The sequence below is a fragment of the Amblyomma mixtum genome, chromosome 3, assembly GCF_055824585.1.
Source record: "Amblyomma mixtum isolate Tamu chromosome 3, ASM5582458v1, whole genome shotgun sequence".
NCBI lineage: Eukaryota > Metazoa > Arthropoda > Arachnida > Ixodida > Ixodidae > Amblyomma > Amblyomma mixtum.
This window is the reverse complement of record NC_143014.1, coordinates 238,479,821-238,498,935: the sequence shown is the minus strand read 5'-3', so window position 1 is coordinate 238,498,935 and position 19,115 is coordinate 238,479,821. Positions and strand designations below refer to the sequence as shown.

The window sequence follows — 19,115 nt, the reverse complement described above, 5'->3', positions numbered from 1 at the left end:
TTTCGACGTTCAGTTTTGCGGCAGCGTAGAGTTCAACCCTGACACTTACTTTAAACCGCATTAGACCAACATTTTCTGAACGCCTGTAGTGCTGTTGCACGTATTTCTCACGTTCGTTGCTGTTTATTATTACATGAATTTCTAACATTGTAATGTGCGCTACACTATGATTTGTCTTTACATCTCTCTCTCCCAAGCTCAGGTTTGGCGGCGCGAAAGCAGCGCCGCGGCGGCGCGAGGCGAAGCTGTAGGGAGTGCCGCGCCCAGAGCACGAGGTCGTGGCCCAGAGAAACTAAGCGCGGCGGCGCGTTTTACAATGGCATCAGCTTCTTCGGCTTCGCGGAAACCTCGAAGTACCTCGAAGCCATTACTGTTGTGTTGTGGAGTGCCATAACAGCCTGCACAACACGAAGAACCGGGAACCACCGGTGAAATTTTACCGCTTCCCATGGCAAGTGGTACGAGAAAGAGAGGTGCCAAGCGTGGATCTCAGCAGTCCGCAGAATCAAGTAAGTGTTTCCTTTGCGGTAGTATCAGCTCAATTCGTATCGCGCAGCAAACTAGTGCCCCCCAGTCATACCTGTGAGGCTGGCTTAGCCCGCAACCGATGCTCACGGCAGCTGAATGTGTGGTTGAGCTCTTATGTTTATCGCGCACGTGAAGGCAGCGCGCGTTTTTAGCAGGATGACAGTGCCGCATAATTGAGTTGGCTTTTGATCCAATCCAAATTATCAGCGCAGCAGGATGAAACACCGAACGACAAAAGAGACGCTTGTGTCACTTCTCGTGTTTTTCGCGGTGCTTTTCGAAATGACACTAAGACACTTGACAGTTTTCGTTTCGGCTGTAGTTAGTGAGAAGTCATGAATGCACCGGAATGAATTGGCTTCGCCCGGTAAGTGTGCCGTTATAAGCGAATTCAGTGTCGTCAGCTGATTTATGAGGGAGGGCCGAGGTAGGGCGGCCACTTTTTAAGGACAGGTAAAGCAGCTATCCATTATTAATCTTCAGAACAGCTTTTGCCAAGGCTACTTTTTTTGCTTAGTGTTACCATGACATGCTGATTTTGAGCTGTATATTAATATTATGCTCATTTATCGGCTACAGCTCCTGACAGGCACTTTGATCAATGACATTTAATGCTGAGGCTCAGTTTCTTGGTTTTAGGATTAAATAGTTTTTTCGAACTGTGATTTTTTTTTTCAGTAATACTACTATGTTCTTCTCATACATCAGAAAATTCAGTAAAGCACAGAATACAGCTTTAACAATTTCTTTGATTTTCTTAACTTACATACTGTTCTTTATGCAGTCCTGAAGGCACCACATGGAAGCCAAATGCTTCATCAAGAATTTGCATTGACCACTTCGTGGGCAACTCTAAGAGTGATATTAGTCACCATCCTTCCTATGTGCCCAGCATCTTCCCTTCAGTCTACAGGGAAAAAATGCCAAACTAAGAGAGGGCAAAAAGGTATATAAGATGCCTTATGTACAAAAGTATGTATACCTGAATGTACGAGTGGCACAGAAAATTCTTAAAGAGTGGTAAGATGCATAGGCATCCTATCAAGGTATTGTGCAGAGCATGTATTTATTCAGCTTGCAGAGGACTACAGTGATAATTAGTTTTTTTTATGTTTATAAAACACAGATGGCTGAAGCATTTTAAACCGGCAGCATCATCACCAGAGGAAGCTGATGTATCACAGCAGAAGCAGCAAGTGACGGCCAATGACTCCACTCCTACATATTGTGCTGATTCGGCGGAGAACTCCATGGATGACCTGCAGCTTGCATGTATGAACAGCACTGCAGCTGAAACTCTCCTCCCAAAACATGCTGATGTTCTAAGTACATCTTTAATTGCGGACACTTCAGTGTATCCAGAGAGCACCTTCGCAACATTGTAGGGTACATTTCACAATCAACTTGAGTTCTAGAAGCTATAACAAAGATAATGACATTCAAGCAGGGTTTGTTTTTGAGTTGCTAGAAAAAATCTGCTGAACGTGGCAACTCTCTTTACTTCTGTGATGAACGGGATCGGGGCAGCAGCCACTGCTTCTCACTCAGTGCTGAAGTGTGGCTCTAAATGTTGGTTTGCATATATAAACGATATTTTGTGTTTGGAGTTTAGGAATAAAGGAAATGGAGGTAATGAAGGTAGTGTGCTACTGTAACAGGAATAAACCTTGCAACTCTTCACCAGGTATTCACATCCACCATGACAGCCATGCTGCTTTGAAATGAAGTAATTTAAAAGCTGTTTTAAAGTTAATGCACCTACCATTGTCCAAATACAATGCTATCCAATGTGTTGCAACTGCTTATAAGGAAAATGTGTGCCTTAGGGGAAGGATAAAGCTGTAATTGGTGGAAATTTATATTTACCTAATTTTTAAGTTAATTTTTAAGTTTTTTGTGTTCATAAAGAAATCGTAACCACTGCTAGCTCGGAGACGTTCACCGTATATTAAAAAGCACTTGCAATGTGGCACTTTGTCTGGGGTTAGAGTCGTATAGGGAAGCATTCACATAATTGTGCCTGAAGATTACATATTTATAAATCTGTTCTAAACAGAACCCTCTTCTTCAGGAAGGCTGACCCTGCTTCCCTCTATGACCAATGGGAGTGAAGCATCCACCCAGGTGTCTCAGACAGAACTGACAGACCAGGTTTGGCTAATCTTCCTATTTTAATTCAGTGCTAGAGACCTTTTTTCTATTGCAGTGCATTAGTACTTTTTATTAATTACTTACCTTTAAAATGTTCCATTCTAAGTAGGTGTCTTTTCAGCTTGGTTTATAAATATTAATTTTCATCCTTGAAGGTGACCCTGACAGATAAATCGTGGAAGAGAAGCTGTGGGTTTTCAGGATTTTCTTCTCTTAAAGACAATGAAGAAGCACTGCGAGACCTGTGTGGAATCACGCTGCCGTTGTTCTGCCTCCTACTAAACTTGATGCCCCGTTCTAGGAACAGAAGAAGCGATATGGCAGCTGAAGACAAACTATGCTTGTTTCTTAAGGCCGTTGTACGATTGTTTTTTGGACGGACCCGCCAGCGAGTGGACCGCTCGCTTTCAGCCTCCGCCCGGGCGTGGGACGGAATGGTGTTGTACGATCACTTTGCCGCTGGCAGACGAGACGGATGGTTCGAACGTTCCGATTGGCGCTCCCGGCAGTGCCGCCCATCTAATCACCTGCAGCGGTACAGACGTGTTTGTAGCGAATCACGCAGATATCTTGCGGTAGAAATTACCCATATTAATTGCGCCGTATTCAAGACAATATCCGTTGCGTCAACATTTCTTTTTCTGTGGGATTTTCGTCGAAGGTAGACTCGTGGTCGGCTGTGATTCGGGCTGGGACGGCACGAATCTCGGTTCAGACGACCCTGACGGCCGCGAAACAATTCGCGACAAAACTTAGCAAGATCGAAGGCGAGTCTGATCATCTGAAGCCATGCCGTCGGAAACGATACGTGTTTGGATCATTCCTACCCAAGACTGAAAAACGCGTCACATCGCGTCCCCGTTCGACGATACGGTCTCACACTGGCCCGTGATTTCTGCCCCAAAATAACAGAATGCTGCCTGGTCTGAAAGTTATGCTGCCCCGATGATTTCACAACGACGACGCGATTCTTACTGCATATCCTCGATCGGGCCAGGCTGCAGCATAGGCTGCTAACAACCGTCCGTAGTTACAATCAGTATTATCACATTTTTCTAAATAGTTAAGATTACATACTTAAAATTTTTTAGTCAGTTATTCAAAATAGCACACTGCAGTGTTCTTGCATTGCTGACAGAGAAAAAAAGTAATTGGACTTCCAGCCTTTCCCAAGCATTTTGCACAGTCACTGTAATATGTAAACGGCCTTCTCCTTGGCTCCCTATATTGTTATTGCAAAAGACATGCTTACCTATTCAATATATAAGGTGTGTGTGTCTGAATTATGCGTGCATTTAAAATTCACAGTTTAGCACAGCACTGCTGTCAAACACAAATGCTAATGGACATGAGAAATTGTTTCCAGTTAATTGGAACAGGTAAAATCAGTTGTAATTAAAGCAGTTCTGCATTTCAGACAACAGTGAAAATGCAAAAATAGCAATTTGTTTTTGTCATGTTTTTCAGGACATTATTAAAAGCCAAAATAGAAATAGCACTATGTGGCTACAAAGGGGCTTAGACGTGCATCACTGGGCTAAAAGTGCATGGCTTTGTTCTGCACAGGAACAGCGGGCCATCAAGGTGTGGTTTAGCATTCCTTCCTGAGCTCATATTGCAGAAAAAAGTGTTGAAAACAAGCATGGGAAGTTCTGCTGAAGGCCATGTCATTGTTGCCATGTACAAAACAAGCTGTCATATACTCTGTGCAACTCCAAAGCATTCTCAAATGTTGCTGTGAATACAAAACAAAGTGGGTGCCTTTGTATTGCATAAAAGCCTGTACTTGCCATTCTCATTAATATAAATATAATGAGATGTCGGAGCCAGTAAACTGGATTACAGGTAGAGTAAATGTAAGAACCAATTTGGAGGGTTTACATGGCCACGGCTCCCGACTTAGGTTGAGAAAGAATACTCGTATAGTCAGGGAAACAGGGTACGATGGCCATATTATCTGGTTATCTCGAGCAAACGCTAACATCTCAAGCAGAATTTGTAAATTTGGATTTCTAGTAAGGAGCTATGATGTCGTGCAATAAAATGAAATTACAAATAAGCCGTTTAAGTATATGACAGGTATATATGCATATGTTCTCTGATATAGCCTTAAAGCTTATATTGAAATGAATTCAAGCGTACAGGAACATGCACACATGAGGAGGAACACACAGGATAGTGCCTGTCCTGTGTGTTCCTCCTCATGTGTGCGTGTTCCTGTGCGTTTGAATTCATTTCAATATAAGCTATGCACCATCTAGCCCAAACAGAAGTTTTGTTAAATTAGCCGTAAAGCAATGTCTAAAGTTATTTTCACTGATCAGTAAAATGTAGAATGGCTGAATGCAACGATGACCAGTTCCCAAGGTAGCAAGAAAAAGTTAGCATTGCTAACTGTTAACTGATGTTCATATCACTTAATGCTGATTTTAGAGTGCTGAATATCAACATGTTCAGTAAAATATGCGTATATCACTGCCAGTCTGCTTTCAAACAAAGAAGTTACCTGAGGCATTGACAGGCAACAGAAATTTGGAAAAGTCCAATCTGAAGTTAGGCCGAAGAATGCCAAAGGAAAACAGAAAAGCAGTGATGGCTTTTGTCGTTTCTGGCATCTCTATACTGCAACTTGAAGTTGACGGCTTTTGTGTTTAAGATGAACCAGCAGTCCTGTTAACACTATCCTGAATATATGTCACATGCATAAGTATGCATTTGCAGCATTCTCATTGAGCCATGTTATGAAGTCGATGTCTTGCTTAGCTGAAGAGACAATAATAGAGAAGCGCCAAGGAAAGTCTGACACAGATAGGCACAGTAATGCATGCTTAGCTTTTCAGTGCATGTGTTCAGCTGGCTAGACCTAGCTTGTGCAGTGTGCAATTTCGCCTAAATGCAACTGTATACCGTCCGACAAAACTGTTGTGTAAGTCTGCCCCGATATTACTTGAAATAGATTGTGAGGAAAGCTCTTACGAATAAGATAGCATTGTATTGGTTTGCTGAGCTGAGCAATTGGCTAAGCACTTCATTAGAACGACTTATTTTAACATTTATTATACCTAAACAGTACTAAATGACAATATTTGAGTGGTGAGCTAACATGATACACCAAGTAGGAACTCGATGAGTTTTTAATTTACTAATAAGAAGTAATTAACCATTAGCATCTAAGTACAGCCATACCGCTACAAAGGGAAGCTTTGTAGGTTTTATTTGTAGCCTTATGGCTTCACTTGAGTTGATGCTAATGAGTAATTACTCCCTTATCACAGATCTTCACCTTAAGGGATTTACCTAATTCAGTGGATGAACATCATTTACTGCATAGATTTCTGCAGTGACTAGCTCAAAGGACAAGAGGTTAGCAAGTCCTATGAGTTGGAAGGCCATTCCAGCCTTTTGTGGCAAAAACAAAAATGAATCTTGAAATGCAGTGGCATGAGCTAAATGAGGCACAGTGCTGCTTGTGTGACTAGTGCAGAAGGAATCATGAGTCAGAACAGATTAGTTGGTTATGTGACGATAAACATTTAAAAAAATCTGCAGTTTCTGCACGACATGCAGAAATTTGAAGATTCATCTTTAGTGCTGTTACACTGGAGCTTCAAAAATAGTCTGAGAGAATAAAACAAGCGGCTCAGGTCTGAACTCATTCCGGGATTCTAATTAAGTTAGATATGTGGCATGTGACTTTAGAATACCCAAGCTAATGCCACACAGGGGATTTTACCGCAAGAAACTTGGAAGACGGTGATACTAAGGACACGTCATGGTGTAAATATCATAGGCTGTGGGTGGGTGTTTGAGGATTATTAGGTGAGTATTTGAACCAGTATAGAGTGAATATACCTTTATTGGAAGGCCTTATAAGTTGGTAAAATGTAATGCTCACAATAAAAAAAATATTAGTGCATTCTTAGTAACATTAGCAAACAGGCCAATCCAGAGCATGTAAACTGTTGTTTAGAGAACTGAAATGCAGGTATTGCTTGCAAGGTGGCACACCCCATAGAGTCGTCAGTAAAAGGATGTCACAAAACACTGACGGGAAGGTAATAATGCAAGTAATAAAAAGCTGAGGTCCAAGAGAGTGCCATGGGGACGTCCGAGATTGCAGGAAAAGGCAGGATGCATGAGAATTGGCAAGGAAAATCTGCTGACGGCTGGCTGTTTAAGCTTGGATCCAGGTTAGAGCTATTGGATGCAAGTTAAAGCACGAGAAAACCAGCCTTATATAAATAAAGGAATCGCATGCTTTTTCAAAGCAAAGAAAAACGCATCATAGGGTGATGTTGCAGTCAAGGTGCATGTCGTGAAGAACAAGAGAAAGTTGGCTGTTGCAGAAATGTTTTCTAAAAGCTTGCTGATTTGTATAAAAAAACTTAATGGGCCAAAACAATTTAGCAGGGGCAAGAGTATGAAATGTGTCTGGTGATTTGCAGCACATGCCAATGTCACAAAAATGGGCCATAGGTGCTGGGTGATGAAGGGTAAGAAACACAGAGTGGCCAGGCTATGATGAGGCAGGAAGCTATCTGCACAGCATGCACTAGATTCGCCTACACAACCTGCTTCCTCTCACATAGTTGCTTAATGTAAATTTCACGGAACTTAATCATATTGTACTGTGGGGTGAACCGGTGGCAAGTTGGCATGTCGAAACTGTGCTAAGGGACGACGACAGAGCAAGAATTGCTACGCTGTGCAGTGGTGTTGTTCCCATTATCTTTGTTCCTAGCATAGCTTTACCAGCTCTACAGGGCTCATTTTGCAGTCTGCAAGTAATCATGTCTGTAGCAAGCAGACGCAGGCAAATCAAGGTGGCATATAGACATATGCAAGTGCATCGACGACATATTCTGAAGGCTTCGAGAATGTCTTGTTAAATAAATTGCTGCGGCTAACTGAGGAAGCGTTGCTGAACAACTGCTTAACACCAATAAAACTGATTTCATGAGCAGCTCTGCAACAATACTATTGTGAACAGATCCAGTTTTGTACCACTGATCTCTGGTTCAAAAGGACCGTGAGCAAAATCAACAACAAACACTGTAATTGCCCATCAGGTGCTTCAAGACCACTGCATTTTTCTGATTGCAGTGGAAACCAACATCCCACTTCAACTGAATACTGCCAAGCACCCATCATCACAAAATGCATTGAATGGAGCACCAAACATCGCTGTTCTCGCCGCAGAAAACAGTCCGACGGCCGTGCAGCCAAGCTCATGTCACGTCGCACACACGGCAATTCTCAAGCACAGTGCCAGCATGAATCACAATCAAAATGGTAATGAATGCGCAGCAAAAACAACGTCATCTGAACGCTTCGGTCGCGATCACTGCAACCATCGCAATGAATGCGACTAGCTGCACAACGCCACGTTCATTTCAGCATTCGGAAAGCACGGCGTGCGTAGTGAGCTCTTGCAGGTGCACATTTCACTGCCTTGACGTAAAAGCACTCGCTGCGATCGCAATCACTTTCACTGCATGGTCACTAGTCACTGTGCTAGGCAGCTCATGCACGCACAAGAAGTTCACTGTGAGCACCTGTCACTCGCCGCTGTGCGTGATGATCCTCGCAGGAATTAGGAACGCTTGCAGCAACCACAAACAGCTCCATATAGACCAGAATTTTGAGCCTCTCCCGGGCGCGGCCATTTTGAACCGACTGGTGCGCCGCGGTGCGGGCGTTTCTTTGGGGACTGCGGGGCTGCGGCAGTTCCGCGGCCGCGCCTGCATATAGCCGCGCTTCGGGCGCTAAAAAAACATTGTCGAGCATACTTCCGCTGCGTGGCTGTGTTGCAGGAAGTGTTTACGTTATCAAGGCGATAACATTGACGCGTTTTAATGACATTTAGTTTGACATTCAGGTTAATTGTGCCGGCGCTTAGAACGCACTCGTGCTTATATCAAATTCTGTCTTGGTGCTCCACCGCAAAGAAACTTTTTGTTCAATATCAAGCATTAGGTGTGCGGCTAGCATGCAGTTCCAATTCCCATGCACTCTTATTCCTTCTGCCGGCCGGCCATAAAGCCTCCCCCTCCCCTTTACAAACAGGCTTTCTTGTCGCCTCGCCACTTTATCAACAAATTACCGCTGTGAGCTCAACTGAGTCGCATCGCCAACAGAAAACAAATTTTGTCATGGTTTATGCAACCTGGTGCATAAAAACGTACTGTCGCTTAATTTATCAAAGCTTGAATAGATATTAGCAGCTAATCCAGCTTTCACTAATTCTGAGGTCTGAAGTCGCGTTATTTTATTCAGGAGCTCTCGCCGCGTGTGAGAGCGTTGCGTAGTCGTTTGGCTAAGTGTGGAAAATGTAATGAAATCGCGCATAGTATTTTCCTATGAATAAGGTAGATACCGCATCGCTGCGGTGGCTCAGTGGTTACGGCTCTCGCCTCTGGCCCAAAAGAAGCGGGTTGGATCCCGGCCGCGACGGCCGAATTTCGATGGAGGCGAAATTCTAGAGGCCCGTGTACTGTGCGATGTCAGTGCACGTTTAAGAACCCCAGGTGGTCGAAATTTCCGGAGCCCTTCAATACGGCGTCCCTCATTGCCTGAGTTGCTTTGGGACGTAAAACCTTAATAAACCAAACGAAACTAGTGTAGATACCAACAGCAGAAAGATACTATAGATAAACCTTTACCCCCCAGATCCCTCTGACATGCGTGCGGAAAAAGCAGCTGAAATCGGTAGCGGTCGTGCTTACAATCCTGTGCATGAAATGTGCTTAATGGGACCAACAGCAAGCTCAGCGCAAGGATGCCGAACACATACTGGTTATCGAAAACACGCGCTCCGTCGGGACAACCTTCAGTTTGCAGCTCGCTTATCCAGTTACTACTCCACTGAGTCAAATCAATAGATCTACATTCTGATGCATAAAATTATCATAGATGATATCGCACATAAAAGGTGAGAACAAATGACACGACAGTGCAGAAATCTGCTTAGAAGTGCCGGTTTCCAGTTCGTACACTACATGGTCGACTACCCTCGGATGTCACGTTAACGAGTAACTGCGCACAAGATAACCGCGGTACTGTCTGGAAGAGGGAAAATGTGAGTAGTGATGCACAGCACACGCCCACATACGATATCTGATGGAGCACAACGGCAGAAGCGAATACGTAAACATGCGTTCGACAGGGTCTTGAATATTTGGGGGCCGGGTTTTAAAAAATTCCTATGCAAAATCTACTACTCCATTCGAGCTGAAATAACGTTCAGAAAGTAGCAAAATGTGGTCTACATTATCTGATAAGTGATTCAACATTGGTACTTGCCTAGATTTTTCGGAATAGGTGGAAAACTGCTCACAGCGGCATGCAGAATTTTCGCAGAAGCGAGTCAAGAAGCTGCGTTGACATGGTGCGCCATCTGTCGATCTGCACCTTCGAAGCAAGCACGCCAACGGCCTTGCCGGAGATGGCGGTTGCCTCGCCGCTCGACAGATGGCGCACCATGTCAACACAGCTTATCGACTCGCTTTTGCGAAAATTGTGCACACCGCCGAGAACAGTTCTCCGCCTATTCCGGAAAATCTAGGCAAGTACCGATGTTGAATCACTTATCAGATAATGTAGACCACATTTTGCTATTTTGTGAACGTTATTTCAGCTCGAATGGGGTAGTAGATTTTGCATAGGAATTTTTTAAAACCCGGCCCCCAAATATTCAAGACCCTGTACACGTGGCGCAGGCACGACCCGCAGTCCCTCGGGCTGCGCGCGCCGACAGATGGCGACTGGTGTCGAGAGTAGGAGCGCGCCCGCAGCCTGCGTGCGAGGGTAAAAAAATCTGGTCTATAAACACTTCGTGACACCGCCAACGCGTAGGTCTTGCGTCGGTTTGAAGAGGCGCTCAACTCCATCAGCGTCGATGATTACAGAATTCAACTCGGGAAACTGTCGCTAGCCGCTGCTGCACGCGGAGAAGTTCGCAGTTGCTCTCAACACTCGTAATATCAACATGTGGCCAATATAGTATGCCTCGCGGCATAACTGCCACCACTACAGCCACGACCTATGCCTCGCTCCCCAGTTCAGTCGATGGACGGCCATCTTGCCCCGGCAGAAGCGGAGGCAGACATCACGTAGAAAGCAGCCAATCGCTGCAATCCGGTCACCAGGCGGTTCCGCTCTTCTGCCCGAAAGTTGAAGTTGACCAACTTTCCTTCCGCCTGCCAGATGGGGCGGTTGCCTATTGTCTGGTCGGGCGGTCCGCCAGTCCGCCTGCCTGGCGGATCCGCCCAAAAGCGATCGTACAACGGCCCTTACAAAGCTTCGGCTTGGAATTGCTTATGCCGCACTGGCAGTCATGTTTAATGTAACAGCAACAACAGCATCAAATGTGTTTGTAAAGACTTTAGACATTCTGAGTGTGGCATTGCAAAAATGGATTTTTGTACCTCCACGAGAGTTGATTCGCCTGACTATGTCACCACCATTCAAGGAACACTACCTTAATTGTACATTCATAATTGACTGCACTGAGGTACGAACTGAAACACCATCTAATCCTGAATGTCAGTATGTGATGTATTCAAACTACAAGAGCGGCTGCACTATAAAATTTCTTATTGGGATAATACCAAATGGAATCATCGCATTTGTGTCTAAGGTCTATGGTGGGCGTCAGATGGATTCTTTTATAACCCAAGATTCTGGGTTCTTGGAACTCCTGAAGCCAGGTGATTTAGTTCTTAGTGACAAAGGGTTTCCTAGCATAAGAACTACTGTTGGGGGGAAATGTGCGATCTTACTTATGCCTCCTTTTAATCGAGGAGGTCAACTGTCTAGGAAAGACAGTTGCTAGGTTGTTCCCTTTGCTTTGTCTACTGGCACGATATTTGAATGCTTTGTGCTTGCGTCATATTTTATGGTATTTCTTGGCTCAGTGCTTTAATAAATCTGGCCTCCTTCAAAGGTTAAAGAATGCAGCGCAAAAAGACAAGGACAGACGAAGAAGTGGACAGGACTGGCGCTGACTACCAACACATTTATTCAAAGAAACGAGCAGCTTTTATAATACCATCCAAGACCCACGTGACCAGATAAAGCAGCAGGCGTGGGAAATCTATCTAACATTGATACACATCATTGCACACAACATGGAAGAAACAGAACATTGAGGCGACGCAACGTCACCCCGGTACCTAAAAACTGCATGACTAAATGACCAGGAAGAGCCAAAATAAACGAGTAACAAAAGAATGAATTATCGTCTATTGCTGTCCACTCATCGTGAGGCAATTGGCAGAAACAAAGAACAGAAGCCAAAACAAAACAATACTGCAAAACTGTAAAAGTCGAAGCAAAGCAGAGTCAAAGAGACAACACAACAAAAAGAACGCTCCGCAAAAACTGTGTCAAATGCTGAAAGCCATACAGAGTCTAAGAAAAAGTTCAAAAGTTCTAAAGAACAAAAGTCAATTATAGCGGACCTAGAAAACTCAACTCCTTGTCTAAAAGTAAAATTGAAGGAATGCTAACGCACTTGTCTCTAGCTTTGGTGATCAACCGTGCCTCAATGATGGCCCTTTCAATTTCGGTCCTCGCACGTGCTCTGATCACCATGCGCTTAAAGAATGGTTCTCACCCTTTGCAAATCTTGCAATGGTCGTCCAGGTGCCCGCCGCTTTTGTTGCGTACCTTCTAGCGGTGCTCAAGCAGTCTCTCATTGAGGCACCTGCCGGTTTGCCCGATATAAACGCTCCCACACTTCAAAGGTATCTCATAGACGACACATGTAGCACCCTTCATAAACGGATCGACATGTCTTACTGGGCAAACCTTTTTCTTCTGCTTTGCCAGCAAGGTACAAACTTGTGATAGTTTACACAGGGCTGAAAAGACAAGATTGACTTTGTTCCTTTTTGCGACCTTTCAGTTGTGGGACAGCTTGTGAAGATATGGGATTACGGCCAGGAGAGGCCGTTTAGCCTGCTCAGGCTTGCCTGCGTCTTTGCCTTGAACTTTTAACTACTGGAGAAGGGTCTCAGCAACACTACGCACCAGTGCTGGTGAGTAGCCAGCACTGTAAAGACGTTGCACTTGTTTCACAAAGCTGCTCTGCATCGTATGGAGACAGCTTTTCGTGAGCGCTGCCTGGATGGCGGATGAAACAATGCCTTGCTTAATCAATTTCGAGTGTGCACTGTCATGCGGAAGAAGTCCCTTCTTAGAGCGAGGGTTATACGTCCAACATAGGTGACTTTCTTTAAAGCTAAACAGCAGATCCAAAAACTCTACAGCCTTGCCGCTTGGAGGTTTGCACGTAAAATTGAGTCCCTCAGAGTGGGATTTGAAAAGGGCAACAATCTTGGTAGTAACACGGTCTACAGAACCAGGCTAGCAGCTTTTGAGGACAATCAAAAAATCGTCCACGTACCGGTAGACCGAATGGACCACAGCACTCGGGAGATCCTAGTTAATGCGCTGATCGGTGGCAGCCAGGTAGATGTCGCAGAGGACTGGCACGAATGACCGCTGTGCTAAACAACTGTAGATTCAAGATAGAACTCCAGAAGGCGAAGAAAATTATCACTGCTCACACCCGAGCTGTTCTGAAAGTGCACTTCACCCGACTTTTGAATCACATCGCGCACAGCTGCGTACAGGCCACTATGTGGAACGGAATAAAACAGGTCTTCTGCGTCGATAGTGAAGCCAGTCGTAGCGCCTGTACTGCCCTTTAGTCACTGTATCACCTCTGATGAGCTCCTTACCAGAAAAGGGTCATCTATAGGCAGGCCGTTCAAATGGCGTTGTAGGAATGCACCGACTTCAGCTTGCCACATACCCTTTTCCGAGATATGCCTCTCTTAGCATATGAAGGCAAGCAGAAACGTTAAAGCCTTGCAATTATTTCACATCTTGCCATGCTTGAATGTCCAAACGGATTGCATTTATATTAAAATTAAGTTGCACTTTCTCTGCTCAGCACGTGTTTAACCTGATGGGTGCTTGTCTATGTCCCTTTTGCATAACAGGTCAAGAGAGCAATTCGGCCAACACAAAGGCTGTATCTCCGTCCATTCTTCTGAACTACACCGACATAATGAGCTCGATGAAAGAAATTTTGGAGATGGGACAAATGAATGCGGAAAAATTGGTGTGCCAGGACGTGCTTAACAAAATTGTAGATCAAGCTTCGAAGGTGGCAGATGAAGTTTTGGAAGACCTGCTGAAATTAACGGCACAGTGGCCTGTGTCCCACTGCCTGAAAGTTGTCGACAACAGTGCAACCAAAAAAACGATGAATCATGCGCAGGAACCTTCCATTAGAGATGAATAGCTTAGAGGCTGCTAGGTACCAGCCTATGGCTGCACGAACACTAGCGGCCGAGACTATGTCACGTTTCATAAATTCCCAAAGGAGAGCAAGCTATCAAGGCAGTGGGTCGCAGCGGTGAAGAGGAAGGACTTCAAGCCAACGAAATTTTCTGTGCTACGTTCAGACCATTTCCTCGACAGTAACTACCACCAAAGTTTTTCGATGATGCGTTCTTTTGGAATGCCAGTCAGGTTTGCGCGACTGAAAAGTGGTGTGGTGCCTTCCGTTTTCGCGCACAAAAGATGCGCCTTACCGCCGCCAAGAGCTGCTTTCGCAAAAAGAAGAAAACTTGAGGTAAGAGGTTCAATACATTGTCTTGGTTGTTTGTGCAGTTGGTAGCATGCGCGGTGTACAGACTCGAGGAAGCGGTGTGCTGCAAGACAAATAAAGTGAGGTCTAGCGGATCTGCTGCTTTGGGGGTCCGCAGTGCTTGAGCAGAAGAATCTGCCATGAAAACCTCTACAAGCTTTAAAATTTCGCTTCCCTTGCTCCGCTGAGCACCGCATGAGTGCTCTAAAGTCTGCCCACGTCTGTGGCTGCCAGCTTAATCACGAAAGTGCACTGTCGCCTAGTGCACTGTTCGTTTCGGTGATAGTAAATGTATCAAGTGCGAGCTGCTGAACTTTAGGACAGCGAAGTTATTTCATGACGACCCAAGCGCAGCACGGAAGCTCATTGCCGATAGCAACAGGTGCTCCTAGCCAACAGCGAAACGCTACAATGTGCGACTCATGATTAGGTAATTGATACAATGTGGAAAGCGTCATCACGCTGCTGAATCGCGTAATGAAAAAAGGGAGTCCTTTCTGACTCATGTTCATAAACGCCAACAATTTCGTACCTGCGTGTATATCGTATATGCGATTCCGATCGTGACTGCGCTTGCCAGAGACGTAGGTGCGAATAATAACGCTAGGTCATAAATGCGCGCGGCAAAAACAGAAAGGCAGATCCACAGCGATGCAAACTCACCTCTGTTCTGTAATATTACGTTCATTATGTTGTGTTGTACAAAACCCATTTTCTTATTTTCAGATTCTTGGAGAGCTTTTAGAAAGTTCAGACTGTGGTGCTGCTATTCCTCCAGGCTCGCCTCCACTAGCCTCCCCACCTGTACACTTGGTACCTGGAGACTTGCCGCCTCCTGCCTTTTTAACACCAGTCTTGCCATCACCAGACTTACTCCCTCTAGACTCGTCACCTGCACACTTCGCACCTGCAGACTTGTCTCCTCTAGCCTTTCTATCGCCAGTCCTGCCACCACCAGTTTTGTCTTCACCGGACTTACCAACATCAAACTTGCTCCCTCTAGACTCGCCATCTGTATGCTTGGAACATGTAGCCTCGCCGCCTCCAGCCTTGCCGCCTGCGGTCTTTCCAGAGTCAGAGTTGCCATCGGCAGGCTTGCCGCCCTCAGACCTGCCACCTCCAGACATCGAAACAGCTGAGATAGCAGACAAGTGCATTCAAGTGGTAGTGAAGGCATCAATAGTGTGCCAAGGTTCGCAGACAGTATGGGTTAGAAGTATGGTGTCGAAGTCACTGCAAGCAAGACCTCAGATGACTTCTGTCGGTAAGGTCCTTTAGTTTCAAAACAAATTTTTATACTTTCCCCTCCACTGCTCTCCCACTATTTCTTGCAGTAAACTGGATGCAGCCTGTGGTGCAGTGTGATTGCATAATAACTTAGATTTGTTAATTCCCACCAATATTGTATATTAGTATATCTCACAGATACAGTATCTCATTGAGATATTGTATAGATTAACCAGAAAAGAAGCATCAGTCAGCTGTGGGTGTTATGTAGCTCATCTGAAATGAACCAAGTTTATCAGGTTTGAAAATTGCCATGAAAGTACAGACCATAAAAAATGCATGTTTCAGGTATCCAGGTTGGTGGTAGCATGATGGATGCTGCTGTGCAAGTTGGCATGGGTACAGAGGCATGTGTGCACAGTGACGACAGCTGCAGCGACAGCGAGCTGGCAGTAGATGAGGATGAAGACTACAGTCCGTTGACTGAGTTCAGGTATGTGTGCAGTATGTTACTGCTAATCTGGCACTGTGTTTGCAGCACCCCATGTCAGCATTTGCTATATTTTGTTACACTGCACGAGAAATTTATTAGTGAGCTGGTACCGGATTTTCTGTTTATGTTCTGCTATTCACCAGAAAATTTGTTCCATTTGTTCCAGTCATGACGACCCCACTAGTACTGTAAAGGAGCCCACTCAGCCTGCAGAGGGGAGCGTGTTTTTAGTGGAGGTGAAGTGGCTGAAACTGCTTTTTCAAACCTGCTTCATCTGCCTGGCACCGTTCACTTTCATGATGAAGTGTACAGGGACGTTGCTTGAAGTCTGCACAGAATGTCCAGCAGGCCACATATTCTCCTGGAAAAACCAGGATGTTATCAGGCAGCAACCTGTGCTGAATGTCCAGCTGTCAGCAGCCATTTTGTTCTCGGGGAACAACCCCACTGCTATGTTGCGAATGCTGGCTTCAATTGGCATCCAGACAGTGAAGCAGAGAGCATTCTTTAGAATCCAGCATGATTACCTCTGGCCTGCCATTCATGCCGTAAGTTGTTCTTTCATTCAGGCATTCTTTGCAGATGCTTAGTGCTGTGCAAAATTTATTACAGGTTTGGAAAAAAGAACAGGAGCAGTTATTTGAGGTTGCCTCATGTAGAGGACTGAGGCTTGCTGGAGATGGGCGGGCTGACTTGCCTGGGTACAGCGCAAAATTTGGAACGTACTCCCTGCTTGACGTGGAGAAGAACAAAATTCTGCATTTCGAACTTGTCCAGGTTTGTCCTAAACTTCCCGCATGGTCTGAGGACTTGGCAGTACCTGCTTATATTTCATAAGCTAGTTGTACAGTAGCGGTACATATTTCATGTTACTCAATGGGTGCATGCTTCATGGTGTAGTGCAGCATAAATCTGTACTATCTGTCTTGCAGTCGAATGAGGTTGGTGGTAGCTGCCATATGGAGTTGGAGGGGCTAAAGCGGTGCCTCAAATTCCTGGAAGACCATGGGTTGTGCACTGAGGTGCTTATTACTGATCGGCACTCACAAATTAAAGCCTTTATGAGGAAGCAAAATGCAAACATCAGCCACGAGTTTGATATGTGGCACGTGGCAAAGGTACTGCAACGAAAAAGGTTTCTTGATTGAAGTACATCCTTACATTTTGTAGACTGTGCATTCACTTTGATTGTAAAATTTGCTTCCAGGTGTTGCAAAGAAGATAACTGCTGCCACAAAGCTGAGTGACTGCCACGAACTTGGGGTTTGGGCGAAAGCGATAAAAAACCACTTGTATTGGGCAGCAGCGTCAAGCGACGGGTGCAAAGAACTGATTGTGCCCAAGTGGACGTCAGTTTTAAACCATATTAGAAACGTACACGTCCACGAAAATGCCCTCTTCTCTGTATGCCTGCATGACGAAGTTGAACCTCGGCAATGGCTCAGTGAAGGTACGTCACATAGTGCTGGAAGGAGATGTCTAACAATGCAATGTTCTTGCCATGTTGCAATTTCAAAAGCACTGCTGTACATCCAGGACAGTGCCATACCAAAATTTCTTCTTTTATTTTTCATTATTGCATCATGTACATATGATTAATCATTTATAATAAGTAATCCCTCTCATAGCTGCAGTTTTAATGCTAATGCAATTTGACTGAAGCAACAACAAAGCCACAACGTAAAGGCAACAACAAAGTTGGACGTGCCACGATAAGCATTGGCTCTTAACACTGTGCTTATGTTGTGCCCAGTACACACAATGTTTGCTGTTGTCGCAATGTGCAATATACTAATAGGAATACAGTTCAGGAGGCTGTTCTTGTAGTCATCTAGCACATCTTGCAGTTAGCAGAGGTGAAGCAAAAGAGCCCTCCTGCAATAATTTTGTCTGTGTTTTCACCAATATTAGCTTAATAAACTTGATGTGCCTTGTGAATGAGCATTGAAAGTGTACTTTTTTTTTGCATGGCTCATGCTGTTCATGCGGTATGTGCCCCTGGGCACAATATATGAACAAATCAATGAAAAAATTTCAGCCAGCTGCTCAGCGCAGAAAAAAAAAAACATGGTGTGAAGAATAAGCTACATTTGCTGCAAAATTTTCCATCCTATTCAGGCATTCCCCTGTTTGTGCTCTTCAAGTCTAATTGTATCGAACAAATTTGCTGTGTAAAGAAAGACGGAATGGCAAGATTGCTTCTAAAATGCATGACATAACTTTCTGTAGCCTTTGCTTTTTGTGCTTTGGTTGTTTGACAGCACAACTATCTGTTCTGGTTTGGGTTTTATAGTGGCAGCAATAGCAGATTATTTTTCCAGGCGACGCCTGTTTTTTGTACCTTCTCTTTTCTTAACATGCTTCGATGCCCTTTCAGAATCCAAGGCATTCATAAAACTTAAGGCCATTGCAACCTCCAAGCTTCTGCTGGCTGATATGCCGAAGTTATCTACAAGGCACCAGACGTATGGGCTGGAAACATTTCATGGGCTGCTGCTCCACTTTGCCCCAAAATTCTGTCAATACTCATACTTTGGTATGAAGGCAAGGTAAAGCATGTTCTTTTCTTTATCCCACACTGGGGAGAGTCAAATTTCCACGATTTTATTTCCACATAGAGTACCACGAATCCCTTCTATCCTTGTCCCTTGTCTGCTGTCAACACACAGAGATTAAAACCTGGAAAGTCCAGCAGGCAACCAGGTCGCCGTTGCATTTTTGCATGGTGGCACATGCCAGTTTCAATGAGCTCATTGGCAAAAAATATATGCAGAGTGGATGCAGACCACAGCTTCTGTTTTATTTTTCTCTTATGTGGTACGCACACACACACTTCCAGCAGTGCACATAAACATGAACTTTGCAAATTTGTGGAGCATGCCTTCCTGCTTTAGATACGACTTAAAGTAAATTCAAGAGCTGGGCAGGTTGGTATGCTTTCATTCTAAAAGTTACTACGCAGCAGATGGGTACAAGAGAACAGGATGTGGCAGTCCTGACCAGTAACAGGCACATGTCATGTACTATGGGAATATATGCTTTAATGGAACATGG

The 19,115-nt window shown here is 44.7% G+C and overlaps 1 protein-coding gene across 1 annotated transcript; it reads left to right on the top strand.

Annotated features, from left to right (window-relative positions):
• The first annotated feature begins 278 nt into the window (after positions 1 to 278).
• LOC149354108 (uncharacterized) lies at positions 279 to 18,614 on the top strand. The gene is made up of 12 exons (XM_089583065.1): positions 279 to 509; positions 1,313 to 1,474; positions 1,655 to 1,800; positions 2,600 to 2,679; positions 12,587 to 14,326; positions 15,068 to 15,605; positions 15,917 to 16,061; positions 16,228 to 16,609; positions 16,674 to 16,838; positions 16,994 to 17,178; positions 17,267 to 17,511; positions 18,439 to 18,614. The coding sequence occupies exons 5-12, from the start codon at positions 14,195 to 14,197 to the stop codon at positions 18,612 to 18,614; spliced, it is 1,968 nt and encodes a 655-aa protein (XP_089439191.1). The 5' UTR covers positions 279 to 509; positions 1,313 to 1,474; positions 1,655 to 1,800; positions 2,600 to 2,679; positions 12,587 to 14,194.
• Positions 18,615 to 19,115: the final 501 nt, after the last annotated feature.